Genomic DNA, 23,229 nt, shown 5'->3' on the forward strand with positions numbered 1-23,229 from the left:
CATAGATATATTGTATATCAGTTTATCTACTGTGGCCCTTTGGAAGTTCACAAACCATTGTAATATCTAAGATTTTTTTTTTACCCCCAAGAACCATTTTTTTAACCCTTTGGGCCATGGTCCTATCTTTTATGGGAAGTAGTGGTTTTTGTCTTGAAATAGGGTTCAAGGCACTGTTACTTATTTTTCCCATGATGCCCACTATTTTTATTATTTCTGGTTCTAATTAAGGCCATTTAAATGGGATTTTGTAGTGTTTCAGGGCATTTTGAAATTGTATTTTCCAATTATTCATTGAATGGTTTTGCATACCTATACATGTGATTATTACTTTTTTTTCGAGAATGATGTATTCAGAATCTACAAAGAAATATTTTTTACCCTCTTAAAGTTTGGAGAAATGCAGGTTTTTCTCCAGCCTACTCTCACATTCAGGTTTGGTTTGATATGATTTGAGTACAATTATTTTTGAACTAGGAATCCTTTCAGACCAAACCATAAGCTTTTGGAACTTTCTGTTTTCAAATATTTTTTAGACTTTGGAATTTTACAGGTGGTCACCTACTCATGTTGGAGAACAGAAAGCAAGCACCCGCACTCAATTTTTTTCTCTGAAATTTTGTTTAATTTTTACTGCTAAGTTTCTAAAAAGAGTGTAGCAGTTTATGTTACTGAGGCCACTTTGCAGGATGTTCTGTCACTCAGGATCCTGGTGCTTCATGTAGTCAGTGTTTTATCAAAGATTAATAAAAGTATAAGAGAAAATGCAGACTCTGTGTGTGTGTGTGTGTGTGTGTGTGTGTGTGTGTGTGTGTGTGTGTTAACTTCACACTTTGGGGGAATATGTGATTTTAAAAATCTCCATATAGATTTGGCTTGCCCACTTTAAATGATTTAGGGGTAAGTGAAGGTTAAGTCCTCTATATATCAGGAATCTTAATTAGTATTGATAATCCTTTGGATAAATAGCTCAACCTAGTGGTTCCCAAACTTTGAGTATAATTAAAGTCTTTTGAAGGTGTAAAGACTCCATGGACCCTTGCATTTTGCCTTTTGGCTTCTGTTAAGAATATAAGCCCTGAATAGTTGAATGCCTTCTATATGCCAGTTACTGTATTAGGCACTGGGAGTATGGTGATGAATAATTCTTAGTCTGTTGGGCAGACAAATAATCATAATACAAGGTAATGAGTGATATATGTTAGGGTTATGGGAATATACAGCAGGGGGCATAAGCCTGTTTCTCAAAGGAAATAAAATTTGAGCTGAAGCTTAAAGGAATTTTAGGGCTTAAGAAGAGGGAGGGGAAAAGTGTTTTGGGCTGAGTGAACAGCATGTACAGAGGTCTGGAGGCGCACTGTAACATGTTCTAGGAGCTAAAGAAGCTGAGCCTCACGAGAGTGTAAGGCATAAAGGAGAGATGATCTTGAGATGAAGCCACTTTACGGTCTCTTGCTTGAATACAATGCATAATGTCAAAATCTACTCAGAATTCAGTAACCCTTCATAATACCTCAAAATTTTAATAATTGTAACAGCATTTACAGTCCATTTAATATGGACAGGACATTCTTTAGTAGTCTAGAGAGTGTTTTATAAGCGTTTACAGGCTCCTTGCAGCAACTGTACAGTGCATAGCTTGGGAACAACTGGCTTAACTCATTCATTTTTGCCTATTACTGTGAAGGGTGCTTTTTGTAAACTTATGTGTTTAGAGTATGTTTGCCATGTTTTAATCACAAGTAGATATTTTCTCAGGGTCCAGTGCAGTGAAATATGGTAAGGTACTGATTGTGTGCTAGAAGACAGAGGAAAGACCATCTTCTGTTATAGCAGCAACAGAACTCTTTCAGTGCTGTTTGTGTGCCCTTGCCCAATCTTTCAAGTGATGATTGAAGAGGCTAGGCACTCAGTTCAGCTTTTGAGTTCTGATAAATGAGCCCAGACTATAAACTGGAAGATAAGGGTGTTTGCAAATTCTTACGCAAATAAAGCATGGTTTCCTATTGCAGTGGTTACTGATTTCATAGTCTCTGATGAAGATGAACAATGCTATGAATTAACAGTTTTAAAGCATATACCACGGCAGCTTCTGGTTGGTTTGGATTTATTAAAATCGGTGTGTGTTTATTGCTTTATTCAGATGCGGGGGCGGGGGGAGGGTGGTTGAAAAAGCTGAACACGTGGAAACCCAGCGAGGTGGAGTTTCAGAAGACAATTCCCAGCCTCACAACTCCCCATGAAATCCTTTTCCTGTGGGAAACTTTTAATTTGGAAGCGTTCAGCCTAATGTGGGAACCAAGATTAACATTTTCTGAACTACTTCTACAAGAAAAGCAGAAATGTTCTGTTCAGGAAGCTGAATTTACATAGTAGAAAAATGGGCTGTCCTGCAGTATTTGGTAGTCTTTGTTTATTAGTTGTGGTAAAAAAAAAAGGTGTGTGTGTGTGTGTGTGTGAGTGCATGAGTGAGAGAGAGAGAGAAATTGATTGTATATTTGTCTTTGTTTCCTTTACATCAAACCAGCAAAGCCCTAGAAAGTGTGTTTTACCACAAACAGCCCAGCACTGGGCCCTAACTCTATACATGAATACTTTTTTTAAAAAAATTTTTTAATTTAATTTTATTTTTTATACAGCAGGTTCTTATTAGTTATCTATTTTATACACATCAGTGTATACATGTCAATCTCAATCTCCCAATTCATCCCACCACCCCGCCCCCCCACCACCGCCGCTTCCCCCCTTGGTATCCATACATTTGTTCTCTACATCTGTGTCTCTATTTCTGCCCTGCAAACCGGTTCATCTGTACCATTTCATGAATACTTTTTTTAGTTCTTTTTCTTTTTCCTTCTTGCTGAGTAAGCTATAGTATTTCCTTTTTTTTTTTTCTTTCTTTTTTGGGGGGAGGGGAGGTGACAGTGGGAGTGGGAATAGCAAGAAGAAGTTAGCATCACAGAGCTCTTCCCTTTTCCCCTCTTTACCAGGAAGTTAACAAGAAGTCTTCATGTACTATTTTGTTTTGTTTTGTTTTGTTCTTTTGTTGTTGTTTTTTTTAAACAAAGTCAGTAATTAGCATAACCCAGTTGGTTACCTTTACGCAGAGTTATAGAATTAAAAAGTTGACAGTCTGATGAGATGTCAAACTGGTGGTACTGAGAGGAGGGGGACGGTGAGGTTGGATTAGTAGGTTGGGCCTCTTGAATGCCAACCAAGCGTTTAGACTAGATTCTGTAGGCTCTGGGGCATCTAGGAGTTTGTAAGCCAGAGCCTTGGGAATTAAGTGTTATATAGGAACTTTAACTGGTTACAGTTAGCCTTGGCTGTTAGCAATTATTTTTTATCTACTTTAACGGGGGCCTGGGGGAGGGGGCAGGAAACTAAGCTGGCATTATGGTCACAGGAAAGAACAGACTGATTTGGGGCCTTTTCAAACTGCAGACCTTTGTTACTGACCAATGCTTAATTTGGTTTCTTATTTTTTCCCTCTGCCCTTACCTCATTTCCCTTAACGACAGCTCCCCCTCTAGAGCTCAGCTAGGGCAGACTGCCACTGCGGATTGGGGGGCCGAGAGGCCCAGAGCAAGAAGAAAGTGGGTTGAAAGCGGAGTTCTGTTTAAAGAATTTTCTGCTGGAAACCAGCCCAGAGGGAGTAAAGAGGAGCTTTAATGAGGAGCAGCTGCAGGGCCGACGCAACCCACATGAGACATTTTTTTTTCCCCTCCGTTCCACATTCTGTATAGTTTTTTAAAAATCATGATTTTGAAATAGCTGTTTCGTAAAGCATGCCTCTCTTTTTCTTCTTCTTGTATGTGGGGGGGTTTTGCGTTGTTGTTTTATTTTTTTAATGACCAAATCCTCGCTAAAAAAAGCTAAAGGCAGAGCTGCAGCGAAGCCCTGCATGCCATTTGGGCTCACCCTGCTGATACAGAACATTCGGTGGAGAAAACAAGGAGAGAGAACACTGGCTTTTATTTGGAAAAGGGGCTTATTTCCTGCTCAGACTTCAGTCATCTTGGAGCTGACACAAGCTGCTGCAGTGTTTTAAGCTTTTCTCTAGACGAGTGGCTATTCACTTAGGAAACTTGAAAGAACAAATTTTTCTGTCCTGTATTACTAGGGAGACTGATCCTGAACTGCAGCCATTGCCAGATAGATTGGAATTGCTATTCAAATACCAGCTTCGTTGAAGTCTGTAAAGTGGCTACATGTAAACGAATCCAGGCTGCTGGTGACATGTGAGAGTTGGGGTCTGGTTTTCATCTGTTTTATTGAGGGGGGACTGTATGGGCATCCATTCAGTTGGAATGTTTTCTAGTTCCATTAGGAGGAATCCCTTGTTTTCCTCTCTCTTTTCTTTCCTCCATCCCTCCTCTTCACCTCATTTGCCATGTGTGTGTCTGAACAGTAACAATGAAAGAGTGGACCTCTTTGTGTCAGAAATGGCAGACTTTTTCCGAAAAAGGCATGCATATATCTGTATGGAGCTGATAAGTATTCAGATTAGTTTGTGAAATTATTTTACAGGGAAAAAACCCCCCAAAACTTTCCCTGTACTCACAGCCTCCTCTGTGAACTATATTCTTTCAGAGATCCAAAGCCAGAGAAAGGAAGAGACTAGGAGGAAGTCACTGAGAATACTACTTAAATAAGTGATAAATTCCCTCCAGAGAGGGGGGGCATTCATATTGTTTTGGGAACAAAAGGCAGCTGTTAGAGTTTTTTGGTTATCTTTTAGAAATTTTTTATATACACCTTTAGTTCAAGATTTAGGCTATTTTCCAAAAATTGTACTTAATAGAACTTAATAGAAGTTCTAATAACTTAATAGAACTAAAGATTTATAAGGGAACTTGGATGATAAACTCAACTTGAGCCATCTCAAGAAGAGGGCTATTTAAGCTCCTGTTTTCAGTGGAGAGTCTTAATTCCCACTCAGACTAACAGGGTATATGGTGTACTTGTGTTACAGTTGAACAGGGATTTGCAAAGTTGAGAGGTCTCCTGCTTTAGGAAACAGGGGTCCTTTATTTCTGGCTGTCTCACCCATTTCTCCCCTTTCTTCCCATGTTCATAATTCTGCTTAGCCTCCTGGGGTGTGAGAGATAATCTTATACCTCAGGATGATTCTTACGGTGGCCTTGGCCTGTGTTCTACCAGGCAGAGCATAGTGTGAGGTTGGGAGGGAATTTTGCAACATAGGTGTTCATGGTATTCAAGGCACCTGCACCAGGGTCTGAAGATATGCCCTTTCTCACAAAAAAATATCAAATGGGAGTTTGAGAGAGGCACAGGAAAGACCTAATTATGGCTTAAATGAAGAAGAGCCACACTGTTAGAGATTATGTAGCATGTAACATGGAATGCAACTACTGTTAGATCAGAGATGGGTGAGATGGTGTGGAGAAAGCTTAATAATGGACATAGGTTTTGAGCAGGTCTCTGAAGCAAGGATCGACGAAAGGAAGATAAATTAGAGACATTATCAGATGGGAAAATGTGATATTTCTCACTGGAGATTAGAAAGAAGATTTTTATATAGGGAAGAGTAGACATGAATGTGGAAATAATCTGGAGTGCTTAAGTTATGGATCTCTGAGGAGTAAGACGGGTGGTAGGAGTGGGGCAGACAAGTAGGTCATAGATTCTAAGGATTTGAGGGGCTGGGCCCTAAAGCTAGTTTCTGAGCAGAAGAGTGACATGATCAAAATTATACTTGAGAAGGATCATTCTTTCAGTGAGCAATTTTCTGGCTACCCTTAATGGAGAGGTGTGGACAGGATGCTGGGGTAATTGAGATGACAGAGCTGACTGAATGGCTACCGGTCTTGGGGCAAGACTTCATAGAATACTTTCAGTTAAGTGACATTCTATGTTTTGATAAAGGATCTAGGTAAAGATAGAAATACAGTTGTAGATGATGCAAAACTCGGGGAAATTTCTACATTTGCAGACAAACTTGGGGCAGGTCAGTTAGCTTTGGTGTCCTTATCAGTGCAATAGGGGTTCAGACCAGTTGACTTCTGAGGTCTGGTGCAGTGCTGAAATTCTGAGGTTATATGAATAAAGTGTAAAAGTTATCTCAGTCAAGGAAACTTGGGGTAAAGATTCAACATGGTGAATTTAAAAGAAAGAAATTACAGGTCCAATTATTGGGTTCAAAAAACAAGTTGTACTAATATAGGGTGGGAGGAATATGGCATAAAAATAGTTCATGTGAAACAAAATATGGACTTTTTAACTGACTGGATTTTGTGACTTCTAAAAAAGTGAACACCGCTTTAGGCTGCAATATTAGAAACAACAGGGTCCAGATCACAGGAGGTGATGGTCCAGCTCTATGCTGTAGTGGTAAGAACATATGTATCAGGTGTTTTTTTTTCCATTTTGGGCCCTACCTTTTAAAGAGGTTTTTGATGAACTAGAATCATCTAGTTGGGGCTAGGCAGGATAGCCCAGTTTTGAAGTACGTGGGCTCTGGAGTCATACCTGGATTTGAATCCTGCTTCTGATATCTTGTAGCTCTGAAATCTTCATCTTTCTAAGCTTCAAGGTCCTTGTATACAGAATGGAGATCATAATATAACATAACTGTTATAGGGAGTAATAAAAGTAAAATGCTTAGCAAATACATAATACATAGTAAGTGCTTCAAAAATGTTGGTCACTGTTATTATTATTACTGTTGTTATCTTAAGCATCAGAGAGCCACTAAAATGGTGAGGAAGTCTGGACTAGTCCAAAGCATTGAGTCCTGGAAAAAAGAAAACAAAGAGTCAACATAGCTATCTTTAAATTCTTTTTTTTTTTCAATAAATTTATTTATTTTTGGCTGCGTTGGGTCTTTGTTGCTGTGCACGGGCTTTTTCTAGTTGCGGCGAGTGGGGGCTACTCTTCGTTGTGGTGCGTGAGCTTCTCATTGTGGTGGCTTCTCTTGTTGCGGAGCACGGGCTCTAGGCATGCGGGATTCAGTAGTTGTGGCACGTGGCCTCAGTAGTTGTGGCTCACGGGCTCTAGAGCATAGTCTCAGTAGTTGTGGCGCACGGGCTTAGTTGCTCTGCAGCATGTGGGATCTTCCCAGGCCAGGGCTCGAACCCGTGTCCCCTGCATTGGCAGGCAGATTCTTAACCACTGTGCCACCAGGGAAGTCCAATCTTTAAATTCTTGAAGGGCCACCTGTAAGAGAAACGGAAGGCTTGTTCCGTTTTGTTCTAGAAGACAGGCATAGCCAGCAGGTGGAAATTATAGGGAGGCAGAATTATTTTTTTTAAATAAGATATAACTCACATACTATTTAAAATTTTTTTAATTAAAAAATTTTTATTGAAGTATAGTTGACTTGCAATGTTGTGTTAGTTTCTGGTGTACAGCAAAGTGACTCAGTTTTTTCTATATATACACACACACACACACACACACACACACACATATATATACTTTTACATTATGGTTTATTACAGGATACTGAATATAGTTCCCTGTGCTACACAGTAGGACCTTACTGTTTATCTATTTTATATACAGTAGTTTGTATCTGTTAATCCTATACTCCTAATTTATCCTTTGCCCATTCCCTTTCCCCTTTGGTAACCATAAGTTTGTTTTCTATGTCTGTGAGTCTGTTTCTGTTTTGTAAATAAGTTCATTTGTATCGTATTTTAGATTCCACATATAAGTGATATCATATGGTATTTGTCTTTCTCTTTCTGACTTACTTCACTTAGTAGGATAATCTCTAGGTCCATCCATGTTGCTGCAAAATGGCATTATTTCATTCTTTTTTATGGCTGAGTAATATTCCAGTGTGTGTGTGTGTGTGTGTGTGTGTGTGTGTGTGTGTGTGTGTGTATGGGTATATACATATATATCACATCTTCTTTATCCATTCATCTGTTGATGGGCATGGACAGGTTGCTTGCATGTCTTGGCTATTGTAAACAGTGCTGCTGTGAACATTGGGGTGTATGTATCTTTTCAAATTAAAGAGTTTTGTCTAGATATTGATATATGCCCAGGAGTGGGATTGCTGTATCATATGGTAACTCTATTTTTAGTTTTTTTAGGGAACTTCCATACTGTTTTCCATAGTGGCTGCACCAATTTACATTCCCACCAACAGTAATTCACATACTATTAAATTTACCCTTTTGAAGTGTACAATTCAGTGGTTTTTAGTATATTCACAGTTAAGTGTAACCATCAACATTGTCTAATTTTAAAACATTTTCATTACCTTCCAAAAGAACTCTCTACTCCTTAGTAGTCCCTCTTCAGTTCCCCCTCTTCCCAGCCCCTGGCAACACTAGTCTACTTTCTATCTGTATAGATTTGCCTATTCTTGACATTTCACAAAAATGAAATCATACAATATGTGGCCTTTTGTGTCTAGCTTCTTTCACTTAGCATGGTATTTTCAAGGTTCATCTGTGTCACAGCATGTATCAAATCTTCATTCCTTTTTATGGCAAATGATATTTCATTGTATGGATATACCACATGTTATTTATCCATTCATCAGCTATGGACATTTGGGCTGCTTCTACTTTTCGTTATTATGAATAATACTGCTCTGAACATTCTTTAGAGATTTTTGCATGGACTTATGTTTTATCCCTCTTGGTATATACATACCTAGGAAGGAAGGTAGAATTTGAAGACATCAGAAAGAAAGAGCTTCCTGACATGGGGATCCACCCACACTGAAGAGAGTTCTATTGTTAAAGTAGTGAGCCAGTAATTTTATTTTACTTAACAAATACGTGGCATTTACTATGTACTACATACTGTTCTAAGTGCTTTACAATTATTTAAAACCTACAAGGTAGGCACTATTATTAAATTTATTTTACAACAAGGAGGTTTAGTAACTTGCTCAAGATCACTCATAGAGTACATGGGATTGAAATCCAGGTGATCTGGTTCTAGTGTCTGTGCTTTTAATAGTAGGAACAAAATAACTTCAAGTATTTATTAAATTCTATTTCTCAGACACCATGCTTAACTACTTTTATTCAAGTAGAGGCTGTGGTTGTCTTTTAGGGATATTTTAGAAAGAATTATCTCTTTGGATAGAAATTACCTTAGGGTGTCTTTAATCCCAAGGTTCTGTTATTACAAGGATGGATGGAAGTGGGGAAAAAGACAGCAACAAGATGTCTGGCCTGAGGCTTTTAAGATGATCAGAATTTTTTATCGGAAAGGGAACAGTGAGTGTGAATGATGAGTACTGTAGGAATTCAGTTAACAAGACATCAGAACATGTTCATAAGTTATATATAATGTAAAAGGATTAACCAAAAATGACTTTTGAGATTGTGAATGGAAGCCTTAGAAAAATGGAGGAATTAAAGTTTCATGGAAATATAATCCTACTTTTGAAATGTTTCGTTTCAAGTATTGGCAGGATATATTAGGGTAAGTAGATGACTTTTAGTAAACTGAACATATGGAACTGGAGCTGTATACATGAAGGTAGTTGCTTAAAACAAAATGAACAATAACAAAACTAACAAATGCCTAAGAGAGAAAAGAGTAGTCCAGCCCAGACTTAAGCTTCAAGTGGCCATAAATTGATGGGGAAGAAGGAGAAGAGGATTCAGCAATCTAGACTAAGAATTTACCAAGCTTTGAGATACAGGGGGAGTCATAAAAGCCAAATGTAAAACAAGTAGAGTGATGGAGGCATGGTCAGCAGTACCTCCTATAAGGGAGAGAATTTCCTTATGAAGAAATCTCAGATGAGACCATTGAACTGGACAAGGGGAAAGTCATTGCTCTTAGGACATGGTTTCTGGGCAATAAGTAGAATGAAAGTTTTACTGCAAAGGAACAAATAAGAAAACGGAAAAGAAAGGGAAAATAGCTGTAAAATTAGGCTACAGTTATAGAAGTTTGTTTGTGAAGGAAGAATTTGGAAAGGGAAATGAGGCTTAGTGAAAAATGTAGGTTAAAAGAGACTTGTACATGTTTTAAGGTAAAGGAATAGGCTGATGTCTAGCCCTCTAGAACATTTTAAATAAGAAAGTCTTTATTATTATACCAACAATGGGTCTAGTTTCCCATAAAAATAAGACGTGTTTCTGTACATGGACTTCAGGAGAATAAATCAGTTGTACATCATATCTAAGTATTATCTCATTTAGAGTAAAACCCTAAATCCTTCTTTGCAGTGGCCTGAAGACCCCTCATGATCTGCCTCCCAGTTATAGCTGTAATATATTTTCTGCTACCTTTTTTTCTTAATCCCTTTGGTGGAGCCACAGAGGTCTCCTGGCTATTCCTCAAACATGCCAGGACTGTTTCCTATTTAAGGGCCTTTGCGTTTGCTGTTCTGTCTGCCTTGAACATGCTTTCCCTAGATACCTGCATGGCTAGTCCCTCACCTCATTCAGGTTTTGACTCAAATGTGCCTTTCAGTGAGGCCTTTTCTGCTTTTCCTATTTGTAACTGAAATACCTCACTTATCCACCTCCATTTTCCCCAGTTCATTCCCTTCCTGTGCCCCTTTCTTGTTTTATTGTTTTACATAGCACTTAATGCCACATAACAAATTATATATTTTACTTATTAATTTTGCTTTTTGTCTTCTCCTACTAGAATTTAAACTCCACAAGTTCAAGGATTTTCCTAGCATTAGAACAATGCCTGGCACTTAATAGGCACTTAGTAAATGTTTGTTGCATGGATGAATGAGTGTAACATTCTTTGTGGAAACTGATATGAGAATGTTCTTCTTCATCATTAGCATCATTATTAATAAGCATGTTGGATGCTATACATAGAATTAGGCTTCAGATATTCTATCAGTCGGGAGTTGGCAAACTTTTTCTATAAAGCACCGGATAGTAAACACTTTTTCGAGCCATATCGTTTCATCACAACTACTCAACCCTGTTACTGTAGTGCGAAAGTAGCCATAGACAATCCCTCCATGAATGAGTATGGTTGCGTTCCAATAAGACTTTATGTATGGACCCTGAAATTTGAATTTTACGTAATTTTCAAATGTCGTAAAATATTATTGTTTTTTTAAATTTTTTTCCCTCAACCATTTAAAAATGTAAAAACCATTCTTAGCTCTCCAGCCATAAAAAACAGGCAGTGGGTCAGAGCAGACCCACAAGCTGTAGTTACCACCTCTATTTTTTACTGGTTTCTTAAACATACCTTAGTTGAAACTTATTTTTTCATACTGGTAGGAAGCAACAATGTAGATTAAACCTTAGTAATAGATAATTCAGGAATACGTTTGTTTGGCTTCAGAATCTTGCATATTGTTTTCATTTTTGTTTTCCTGGGAACCTTACGTTTTCATTACATGTTTATGAAGCTCATTTTTGAATGAGTTTGCATTCTCCGAGCAGATGCCATATGATAGTGTTGGGGAGGTGGTGGAAGCAAAACTGGGCAAAGCCCACCCAGGTTTAAAAGTTTACCATTATTTACAAGGCAAAGAATTCCCGTGTGGGAGAATCGAGAGGTGTTAGCCAGGCTTAATGCCCAGAGGACTGTCACTGTGAATGAGAATTGTGTCGCAGTTTCTAACATCATCCATAACAGATTTCTTGAATAAGTTGCAAATGCTTTTAATAATATAGCTCAGGGTTAATTTTACCTATGCTACGTTGGCAATTTTTGCTCCTTTACTTAAAAAATAATCAGCAAATAACCTATTCTATTATAAAATCAAGCTGTGATTTGAATAAAGCATTATATTTTTCCTCAGTAAGTGCAAAGAGAGAAAAAAGGTTTTTCATCTGCAAAACTTTTACATATTTATAAAGTTGTTCACATACTTGATTTTGTTCAATTCTTACAACAGCTTTATGATGCAGGTAGCTTTATTAACTATTTAAGATGTGAGAGAGCTGATAGTGAAGTTAAGTATTGGGTTGGTCAAAAAGTTCCTTCGGTTTTTAAGTAAAAATAAAAGACACATTTTTTATTTTCACCAAGAACTTTATTGAACAGCATATTCACCGTTTTGTTCCACTACCTTCTGCCGTTTTTCAGGCAACTTCATAATTCCATCTTCCCAAAACTTTTTATCTTTTTGAGCAAAGAACTGTTCCAGGTGCCTTTTATAGTCTTCCAGGGAATTGAAATTTTTTCAATTAAGAGAATTCTGTAAAGACGGAAATAATTGGAAATCCAAAGGTGCAATGTCTGGTGAACACAGCGGATGAATCAGAACTTCCCAGCCAAGCTGTAACAGTTTTTGCCTGGTCATCAAAGAAGCAGGCAGCCTTGCGTTATCCTGATGGAAGATTATGCATTTTCTGTTGACTAATTCGGGATGCTTTTTGTTGAGTGCTGCTTTCAGTTGGTCTGATTGAGAGCAGTACTTGTTAGAATTAATCATTTGGTTTTCTGGAAGGAGCTCATAATAGAGGACTTCCTTCCAATCCCACCATATACACAACATCACCTTCTTTGGATGAAGACCGACCTTTGGTGTGGTTGGTGGTGGTTCATTTCACTTGCCCCACAAGCTCTTCCGTTCCACATTATTGTACAGTATCCACTTTTCATCGCCCGTCACAATTTGTTTTAAAAATGGAATGTTTTCATTACGTTTCAGTAGAGAATCACATGTGGCAATACCGTCAGGAAGGTTTTTTTCCGCTTAACTTACGTGGAACCCAAACATCAAAACGATTCACATAACCAAGCTGGTGCAAATGATTTTCAACGCTTGATTTGGATATTTTGAGTATGTCGGCTATCTCCTGCGTGGTAGAACATTGATTGGTCTCAATTAATGTCTCTATTTGATCACTTTCAACTTCAACTAGTCTACCTGACCATGGGGCATCGTCCAGCGAGAAATCTCCAGCACAAAACTTCACAAACCACTTTTGACACATTTGATCAGTCACAGCACCTTCTCCATACACTGCACAAATCTTCTTTTTCTTTTGCGTTTCTGTTGTGTTTTTACCTTTCTTGGAATAATAAAGCATAATATAACGAAAATGTTGCTTTTTTCTTCCATCTTCAGTATTAAAATGGCTACACAAAAATTCACCAATTTTGATAAGTTTTTTTAAAAATGTACACTGATATGACAGCTGTCACCATACAGTCTAACAAAATTGTTTCGAATGAAGTTAAAGACAACTAAGCGCTACTAGAGCCATCTTACGGAAAAAACTGAATGAACCTTTTGGCCCACCCAGTAACTTGTCCAAGGTCATAGCACCAGGACTCCAAATGGGCCTCCTCACCACACGAGGTGCGGACTCCTCACTGGAGACTTCAGCCAGTCTTTGGTTTCAGTGCTGTGCCCTCTCCTCACTGCCTCTTATTCTCTAGCTTCACCTGTTCACGAGGATGCTCAGAGCTCTAGCTGCTCCTGGCTCTGCCACGCTTACTGTTCAGAGCTCTGGGAAAAGGTAGGAGGCTGGGGTCAGTTGCATCACTGCCACTGTAGCTACTTACTAGCTCTGTTTCCTCCTCCAGCCACCTTAGCTACTGTGTAATTCGTCTGGGCATGTACTGTCTTAGTTCCCAAATATCTGGTTCTCCTTTTCTCAAAACTGTGACCTCTAAAGGCCTCACCTGGTCAACCAGTGGCTAATAAAACATCATGGATATGGTTGGCAAAGACAAGAAGGAGTGAGACAGGACCCCAGTGCTTCAAGTCTGGGTGATTGGGAGGGTCAGAACATAGTGATTGAGCATCAGAAGATGTGATAGGATTTAAACACGTTGGTTTAAATGTGTTGTCTTCGAGGTAATGGTGGAACAGCCTTGCAGTTAGTTTTCTATCCTCCAAAAAGTAAAATGGAGAAAGAGGTTGAACCAAATATCTGGGTTACAGCCAAATGGCAAGATTTACAGTTAGAATCAAAGACTTTGTGGTTCATTTAAATGCTTCTTAGAGGTCCCATTTGAACAACCTCTTCATTATGAAAATGGAGACTTTCCATGCCTTTTTATGGTGTTTAGAGAAAACTGTCGTAAATATTGCACACAATTTGGGATGGTTGTGTATCTTATGAACCAATGGATGGCATATAAAAAGATTCCTCAACACAGTGTGTGGAAAATGTTACAGAATGTTATTCTTGAATTGTTTTCCCTTCTCCACTTTGGTGTTTGTATGGTACCTTAGATATTTTAAATGTTATTTTAATTATATTCTGTGCTTTTTTTTGGTTAGGAAAGCTGCCTGCTAGTAATATCTTAACAGATTTAAGTTTCTGAAAAGCCCCTTTGAACCCTTCCCCATTCCTGTACCTCCTTTTTCTTTATCACAGTCTCAACCCCTTTAACATAACCCAGAAGTCTAGGTATAGGCCAACTGATGTCTCAGTGGAAACAAGAAAAGTAGAACTTATTATTTCTCAATGCTTGAGAGATATTTTATATATTTTAAATTGGAGAGGATAAGAGGCTCAGTCCATACATTATCATGTGAATGTCTTAATTCTATCAATTGACTTAGTCAAAATGAGAAAGTTAATGAATTTAAAGACAAGTATCAACAGTGCTGCACAAAAAGGTGCTGTTACAGCATACCAGCCTGCACCTACATGAAAAAAGCTATGGCTGTATTTTGCCTCTGAATAAGGGTCATGCTCACTGGCCATGGCAGACCATGCTGGGTCACCCACCTGATATTCTGTCACCTGCCAAAACTCAAAAAGACATGAGAGTATGCAGTTAAGTACTCTAAACACTTCTTCTCCTAAAGTGAGTCAGTTTTACAGTTGTACCTTTGGGTTTCTCAATTTACAGTCTAGTGTTTTCTTGAATGGACTGTGTTATCTTGTAAGTTTTGGGACTTGTAAGAAGTCAAGTGTTTTCATGGACTCCTCTCTTTTCCATACAGATGCCCAGAGGGATTCTTGGGAGAATATTGTCAACATCGAGACCCCTGTGAGAAGAACCGCTGCCAGAATGGTGGGACATGTGTGGCCCATGCTATGTTGGGGAAAGCCACATGCCGATGTGCCCCGGGCTTCACAGGCGAGGACTGCCAGTACTCGACCACTCACCCCTGCTTTGTGTCTCACCCTTGCCTGAATGGAGGCACCTGCCATGTGCTTAGCCGGGATACCTATGAGTGCACCTGCCAAGTTGGTTTTACAGGTAACAAATGGGACTCAGGGCCATACTTTCCCATTCTAAGCAGGTACTTTTATTTAGCATCTTTTAGATACTGTCATCTGGTTCTTTAGGGTCCCCCAACTCTGGTACATGTTTAACATTATGGTAAGGAACTGGAATGTTCCAATCAACTATCCTTCAGTTCCTTTTGAAAGGGGAGAAAGAGAAAGAAAAAGGGTCAGATACTCAGAAGTAGTTGACTGCCTGCAGAATATATATCAGGATTGGGGATCAGAATTACTTCAGTCACCAGAAGAAAAATTGTTCGTGTTACTGATAACTTATTCCTTGAAATCTCCTCTCCCCAGACATTCAGGGCATTGGCTTTTCGAGCTTTCTAAACTGATTGTTCCATTTGCTTCTACATTGCCTTATCCTTGTCCTCATGCATTTAATTTTTGTGTTCTTTGGAATTCTGTTTTGAGCCCTGTTTTGAGTCATAGCACAGCTTTCCCCAGGGAATCTCGCTATCTCCAGTTGCTTCAACTCTCACCATCTTCATCCCTTGCTGATGCCTCTCGTGGTCATCCTTTTAGCTCCACCCCAATCCTGACATTCAGGCTCATATTTCTAACTCTCCGTTGCATATTATCCTTAGAAATTCGACAGCTACCTCAAACTCAACATGTTGATATAATAGTGGCACCAGTGTACACTCCAAATACTCCAAACTAGAAACTCCCTCTCACTTATCTGTACCCCACTTAGACTCAGTCACCCAGTCTAATCTCTGAAATACCTCTCACCTGTCTACTCCTCTCCATTTCCTCTTCTGCTCTGTAGGTGAGGTCCAGGTCATCTCTCACCTGGACTCCTGCAGTTGTTTCCTAACTGGTTTCCTTGCCTTTGCTTTCTCCCCCTCTTGTTCACCTGTCACATTACCACGGATCTTTAACATAAATGCAGATCTTCTCACAAACTCACCTGCTTACCAGCCTAGTGAGTTTTCATCGTCTGCAGAGTACAAACTCTTTTACATGGCTTGCACAGCCCTTACAGTCTAGGCCTTACGTCTTCTTATAGCCTCACTTCCCCACATGCATCTAGCTCTAGTGACGCCAGCGTTCTCATCATTTCCGGAAAATGTCATGCTTCCTGTTGCCTCCATGCTTTTGCACACCACTTTGCCTGGAACGCCCTTTTCTACAATTGGGGATTGCCCAATGTTATTGTAAACTCTTAGTGACCCTTTCATGATTCCTTTACACAGTTAGTCTCTATGTTCTGCTATTTTATGTGTCACATTTTATTGTAATTAATTTTTACATGTCTCTCGTCTGACTGTATTGTGGGTTCTTCAAAGCTGGGTCTGAGCTTGATTCAGAATGAACCACACGTGTTTACTAAGTTAGACGAGAAAAGGAGAACTATCCATCATTTTGTCCCCCACTATATCAACAATTCTGTAAATCTAATAAAAAATGAAAAACATATTCAGAAAACTAGACTGGATCATTTAGTTTGGAATACTGGTTTTTCATTAAAAGGTGTTGTTACGGGTAGAAGATAATCAGGATGATCCATTATCTCCATCATGACTATGACAGCATTGATACTGTGAGTCATTGAAGAGATTTGGTGGTTAAGAGAATAATTTTTTCCTGATTGTCGGTTTTGAATTGTTTGGCTCCACAAGGCAAAGGGAAGGCGTATCCATTTAACACATTTTAATCCTGACTAGTGGAAATGGCAGTAGTGCCTTCTTCATAACTAACATGTTACTCTGAAATAACCCTCAAATTAAAATGTATTCCTTTGCCATTAAAACAAACTCTTCTTGGTGGTCTGCAGGGTTCTGATCATCTTTACACATCTGCCACTTTTGTCTGTCACTTTAGGAACTGCCACAGGTCAAGCTCACCCTTTTGGTTTTGGGATAGCTCACTATATCACCTCGTCAGACCGTATGAGCTCACCTCACTCACAGATAAAGAAACAGAGGCAGGAAGTTAGTGCTTGTACAAAACATATATGGGAAACCAAGGTCAGAGACCTTCTTGTTTCAGTTGTAGGCAAATACTCTGATATACACAGTTGTCAAAAGTAACCATTTTTATCTGTTCTCCATTGTAGGTAAGTACTTCTCAGAAGAAAAAATAGGAAGAAAAATTGAGGTTCCTTCATTTTCTCTCTGCTTAGCACTCTGAGATATACATGCTGTACCCAAATTTTTATTGCACCTTTTCCCTTTGATTTGATATTCCTGATAGGCAGAGAGCACTTCTGTGTGCTCAAGTGTCACCTCTCTCTCCCTTTTAGAGAAGCTGTCATGACTGTCATTTGCTTTTCTCTGGGGGTCAAAGATTTGGATGTTTACCTAGACAACCAATTGGAGTACTAACAAATTCAGGGGGTTCTCGCATCTTTAGTTTTGAAAAAAGCTTAAACTAATGAAAACAAAAAACCATGTGAATACCAAATTTACTAGTAGCATGGGAGTATTTTTTTTCTCTCTCTTTCTACCTCAAAGAATCTGCTTTGATTCCTTTGAGTTATGCCTTGAGATCCAGTACTTTCTTCCTGCTTCTTTCTAGTACTTTCCTACCTGAGAGAGTCCAAAGAATTACCTTTCTAGACCTTTATTCTCATGACAGCTTCTAGTTATTTCCATATATAGGAAACCAGAGAGTCTTTATCTCCTTCAAACACATCCAGCAATATTTTTGTCAAGACTGCAATCAACAAAATGTGTCCCAGAATACGTGTGCATGTGTGTTGTGTTTAAGGGAAATGGAAGTCATATTGACTTGTTTCTATCATCTAAGAGGTCTATTTAGTCATAATGTATTGTGGAAAATATCAGTACATTTTATTCATTCAAAAGACATGATTTGAGAGCCTACTACAGGGATCTGACCCCTGCCAGTGTGACAACTTGGGGTATATGTTTGCATGTGCAGGGGTGTGTGTGTGTGTGAGGGAGAGGGGGTGGGGATTTGGGGAGCTGAGGGGAGCATTAAGGATGACTTTACAGCAGTGGTGACTTATGAGTAGAGCTGTCAAGATAAGTTGAAGCCCATTAGGTAACCACAAAGGAAGATGGCCTTCCAAACAGAGGAGCAGCTTATGCAAAGACAAGGAGGTGGGAGACAGTAGGTGGATCCAGACCCTTCTGGATCCTGTGCTGCAGGGATTAATGTAGGCTTCCCGTGACTAACCTACTGTCCCTCCCCCTCCCATGTGAGCCACTGAGTGTTTGTGTCTCAGCTGAGGGCCCTGGAGAGTGCCCCTGTCAGGTGAACTTGAGGAAGCTCTGATATGGGCTTCCCGTAAAATTCAAAGAGCTTAGGGATTCTCCATGCAGTGGCTCCCTTATGTCACCCTTTGGGTGGGAGATGTGGGGTGGTGGGATGGGGCTGACCCTCATTTCTGTGGGCAGTACTGAGTTCTGTTATCTTTCCTCTAGGTAAACTGTGCCAATGGACTGATACCTGTCTGTCTCAGCCCTGTGCAAATGGAAGTACCTGTACCACTGTGGCCAACCAGTTCTCCTGCACATGCCTCGCCGGCTTCACAGGGCAGAAGTGTGCAAGTGATGTCAATGAGTGTGACGTTCCAGGACAATGCCAGCATGGTGGCACCTGCCTCAACCTCCCGGGTTCCTATCAGTGCCAGTGCCCCCAGGGCTTCACAGGCCAGCACTGTGACAGTCCCTACGTGCCCTGTGCACCCTCCCCCTGTGTCAGTGGAGGCACCTGCCGGCAGACTGGTGACTTCACCTTTGAGTGCAACTGCCTTCCAGGTAAGGAGTCCCCCTAGTGTCCTGGGTTGGGGGATGCACCTCCAGCAGGAAGGAAGGGGATGGGTGTGGTTCAATTTCCCAGGAGGGAAAAGGGGAAGTGAGAATTTTGTATGGGGTGGTTTGCTGGTGAGAGAGGAGTTTTATGGGCCCATGTGGTCCATAAACTGAGCAGGGGGTAATTTAACATGTCAGGGTTTATGATGATGAGTGGCTTGGAAATTGTTTATTGTCCTTTTTGGAGGAACAGTGAGAAATAAGAGACACAGAGCTCTGGGAAAAGGATAGACAAGTCTATGGAATGGAAAGGAACACAATGAGAATTAGACATTGAAAAATGTGTATGTATGATTAATAAAACGCTTTAAACTGAATTGACAATAATAATAGATGATCAACTTTCCTATATGTTTCTACCTCTGATAGAATAATGGATTATTTTACTATCTACCTAATTGTACCCACCTACCCTTCTGTGATTTTCACTGAGCTTCTGGTCTTTAGAACCCTCTCCATGTAGTCTCTCTGACCTTGGGGTAGCCCTGCCCAGACTTGCAGTTGGAGAATTTTGGAACTGGGGTGGCAGTGGCGCTCTGTTAATCAGTGGACACTTTTTGATGAGCGCTGATAGATTATGTATGGCACAGCCATACATAACCCCAAGGTAGAAGCAAAAAGAGGAGCAGCGTATGGGAGCTTGGGGCCCAGTGTTCTGTAGGATGGAAAAAGGAGCCAGGCTGGCGGATTCACTGATCTCCTTATAAAAAAGATGAGGAGGCTGAAAACCGAGAATTTTGATTGGGAACAGAACACAAGCAGCTGGAGCAGATGAATTACTAGGCAACAAAGATTCTGCTTTTTATACAAATAACCTTAGTGCAAAAACAAAAGAAGGAAAACTGTAGGGGGGAATAATGTGCTAAGTAAGCAGAATTGCCTCAAACAGAAGTTGTTTTAGCCACTCTTTTGGAGTAGGAATCTTAGATTCTGGTGTTGTGGGTATGGTTCACATATAATGGGATCGTTTGTTTTATCTTTTGGGGATTAAAGGTCATATGTTGGTCCTCGGGATAAAAGCAAATGGTAATTTATTCATTTCATTCAGTTAAAATTTACTGGCTGCCAGCTATGTTCTAGGCACGGTGCTTTGTGCTTGAGATACAGCAATACAAGACTGCCACATAATAGAAAAGGATACCATTTAACTCTAAGCCACAAGAACAATATATTTAATTGCATTGCTTTCAGTTTCTCTTTCAATGAAGAATAGATAATGCTGTCATTTTAGACACTAAATATTTATTTACCTAATATTACTGTCATCTACATATCTTGTAGAAGGAATAACTAAAAGATATCTTTCTTCACTCCTGTTTTTGTTTGCATTTTAAGGGTTAAAAGAAGGAAATAGAAATGTAAACAATTTAATTTTGCAAATTTTCTAATAGTCTAATATCCTAATAGCCTAAGTGGCTAGTAATTGAGGTTAGTGCAATTTATTGTTGAAGACTAAATGTGTTTTTTAGTTTCAAGAAAATTACTTTTAATAGTTGCCTAGAACAAGAGGTTGATTTGGCAGCAAAGTACTAACGGGAAGTTAGAGAAGTCAATAAAGGAAGTTTTTAGCAGGGAGAGAGTGATTATTCACTCCCATAGCCTCTGCATTGTTATCCATTAGCCACGATAACAACCTTAGGGAATTCTGAGAGTGTGTCCAGGAAAGGATCTGTCAAACCAGAATAGTATCTCCTCCTTGAGAAAGGAAATAACCAAGGATTCCACAGCTGAGAGGTTGCCAGGGCTAGTGGGATGGAGTAAGGAGATCCTGGCTGTCTCTTACACTCTCCTTATAGTTTAAAGCAAGACATTTTTTTACACACTGACGAAGTGTGTGTGTGTTTGTGTGTGTTTGGGATCAGGATGGGGGGTGCAGCGTTGGGGGCAGAAGATTTGGCAAAGAGTTTACTAACATGTATTTAATGCCTTTTATGAGTCAGGCACTGTGCCAAGTACTTCTGCTTCCATTAGCTCCATTACACGAAAACCTTGGGGATAGGTATTGTTTTTCTAGTTTCCCAGGTGAAGCAACTCAAGTTTGGAGATGTTAAGTGATTTACTCAAAGTTGCACAGCTGACATGTGGTTAGGCTGAGTCCTGAAATCCAAGCAGGTTATTTCCAAAGCCTGTGCTTTGTACATCTTGTTCCATGACACTGTACTACTTGTCTGCCCCTGAGGGTGCTTTGAAATGTGTAAGACTTTTTGTTAAATGCTTAGAGGTGTTTGGGTTAAAAGAATGTAGGTTCATGTTAAAAAAAAAAGGAGATACTTCTAATTATGATCAGACAGTATTTGTTACATACATACATATCTTGCAGATATTTAAAAACAGTTAAGTAGGCTAGTTCTTGCCTTTCAGGGTCTCATGATCTAAAACAGATGATGTCAGCTTGGACCATGTATAGAAGGAAATTAAAAAAGAATTCAAAACAATAGATAATGCAATAACACTGTGAACAAATATATATTTATATACAGTGTATAAGATTTTTTTTTTAATTCTTTATTTTATTTATTTATTTTTGTCTGTGTTGGGTCTTTGTTTCTATGCGAGGGCTTTCTCCAGATGCGGCAAGTGGGGGCCACTCTTCATCGCGGTGCGCGGGCCTCTCACTATCGCGGCCTCTCTTGTTGCGGAGCACAGGCTCCAGACGCGCAGGCTCAGTAGCTGTGGCTCACGGGCCTAGTTGCTCCGCGGCATGTGGGATCTTCCCAGACCAGGGCTCGAACCCGTGTCCCCTGCATTGGCAGGCAGATTCTCAACCACTGCGCCACCAGGGAAGCCCCTGTATAAGATTTTATGCTCATTGTTTTTATGTCCCAGGTGGAGTTTGCAAAGTATTAACTTTATTTCCACATGGAGAAATAATGCCTGGAGATGATTTTCTTTTACAGAGTCCTTTTCATAATGCAGTACCATTCTCCTTGTCCCTCCCCCCTTGCCCTCCACACTGTCCAAGAGACTAAAATGTTACTTAAAATAATAATTACTATCTCAATGTAAACAACACCATTATTTGAAGAGAATCATTATTTCAGTTCTAAAGGTGGGGAAACCAAGTCAGAGAGGCAAAGTAGCTTTTGTCCAGGTTCTGCAATTCTCAGATGGCTGCTACCCACCACATTTCAAGTCTTTGCAGTTTTAACTGAGGCCTACCCTGATCACCCTATTTCAGGTTGTAACCATTCCCTTTCCCCTTCATTACTGACCCTGGTCTACTTTTTCTTTTCTTTTTTTGTAACACTTGTCATCATCTTACTATATAATTTGTGCTATATAAATTACCTCATTATGTCTATTGTTTATTGTCTGTCTTTTCTAAATTCTGCTGCCTCTTCCCCTCTCCAGAGTGAAAACTAGGATCTTTGTTTTTATTTAGTGATATGTCCCAAGCACCTAGAAACCATGCCAGGTATATAATAGGCACACACCTATTGATTGACAGATTGAGTTTAGTATAATATGGTAGTATTGAGAACGTAACTTTGGTCTTTTCATTTTCTTCCTGGTAACATGCACCCTAGACTTAGTCTAGCTTCTCCTTCTGTACTTGTTTATACTAGTACTGAGTAAAAAGAATTGGAGTTCTTTTCAACTCTGAAAGTCAGTGAACCCCACATAAGTTAGTGATTATTTTTGAATGGTTAAGATATAGTTATTTTCCTGCAAAGGGCACTGTAGTTACTGAGTTGATTTTAGAATTATTTTAAGACTGATGGGGAGGGAATTAAAACTGCAAGAATGACTCATTCTGTGTAATAAAGAAAGAAGTGTTTCTCCATAGAGGGAAGAAAAAAGGAATATATTCAAGAGGGAACTGATAGAATCAAACCAAGGAACTGTATTTCATCTTCTCAGATCAGCAACTGTTAATAATCCAGATCCTTATGAACTACCATTAGGTAAAGTTTTTAGCAGAAGCCCTGAGGAGGAGCACTCAACCAGAATAATTTTAACAAAAGAACAAAATAGAAAATAAATTCTTGAATCACTGATTCCCAATTTTTTTGGGTTAGTGGGGAGAGAATGAGTTAAACTGGTTTTATGTTTGTGGATATTTTAAGAAGTAGCACAGGTAATCAGAAAGCAGTGGGTTGTTTGCATCTCCTGGCTGTATCTGTGAGTTCACAGTTGGATAGGACAGTCCCTGATGGACTTTCCCTTTTTCTTTCTCTCCTGTACCTCCTTATTCCTTTATGATTTTTAAACTTCATAGAAAGCTGTCTGATCCATCCTCTCCAAACAAGGAAGGTTTATCCTTTGTAAATCACCTCTGTACTTTACAGGCTGATTATATGTAATATCCCTATATC

The 23,229-nt window shown here is 39.4% G+C and overlaps 1 protein-coding gene across 1 annotated transcript in view; it reads left to right on the forward strand.

The window, feature by feature from the left end:
• Window positions 1-23,229, forward strand: part of NOTCH2 (notch receptor 2) — a 176,504-nt gene that overhangs the window by 67,206 nt on the left and 86,069 nt on the right. The window contains exons 3-4 of the mRNA XM_061183611.1: window positions 14,840-15,099; window positions 18,524-18,859. Of these exons, the coding sequence (XP_061039594.1) occupies window positions 14,840-15,099; window positions 18,524-18,859 (596 nt within the window). The remainder of the gene's footprint in view (window positions 1-14,839; window positions 15,100-18,523; window positions 18,860-23,229) is intronic.

The sequence above is a fragment of the Eubalaena glacialis genome, chromosome 3 (genome assembly GCF_028564815.1).
Source record: "Eubalaena glacialis isolate mEubGla1 chromosome 3, mEubGla1.1.hap2.+ XY, whole genome shotgun sequence".
NCBI lineage: Eukaryota > Metazoa > Chordata > Mammalia > Artiodactyla > Balaenidae > Eubalaena > Eubalaena glacialis.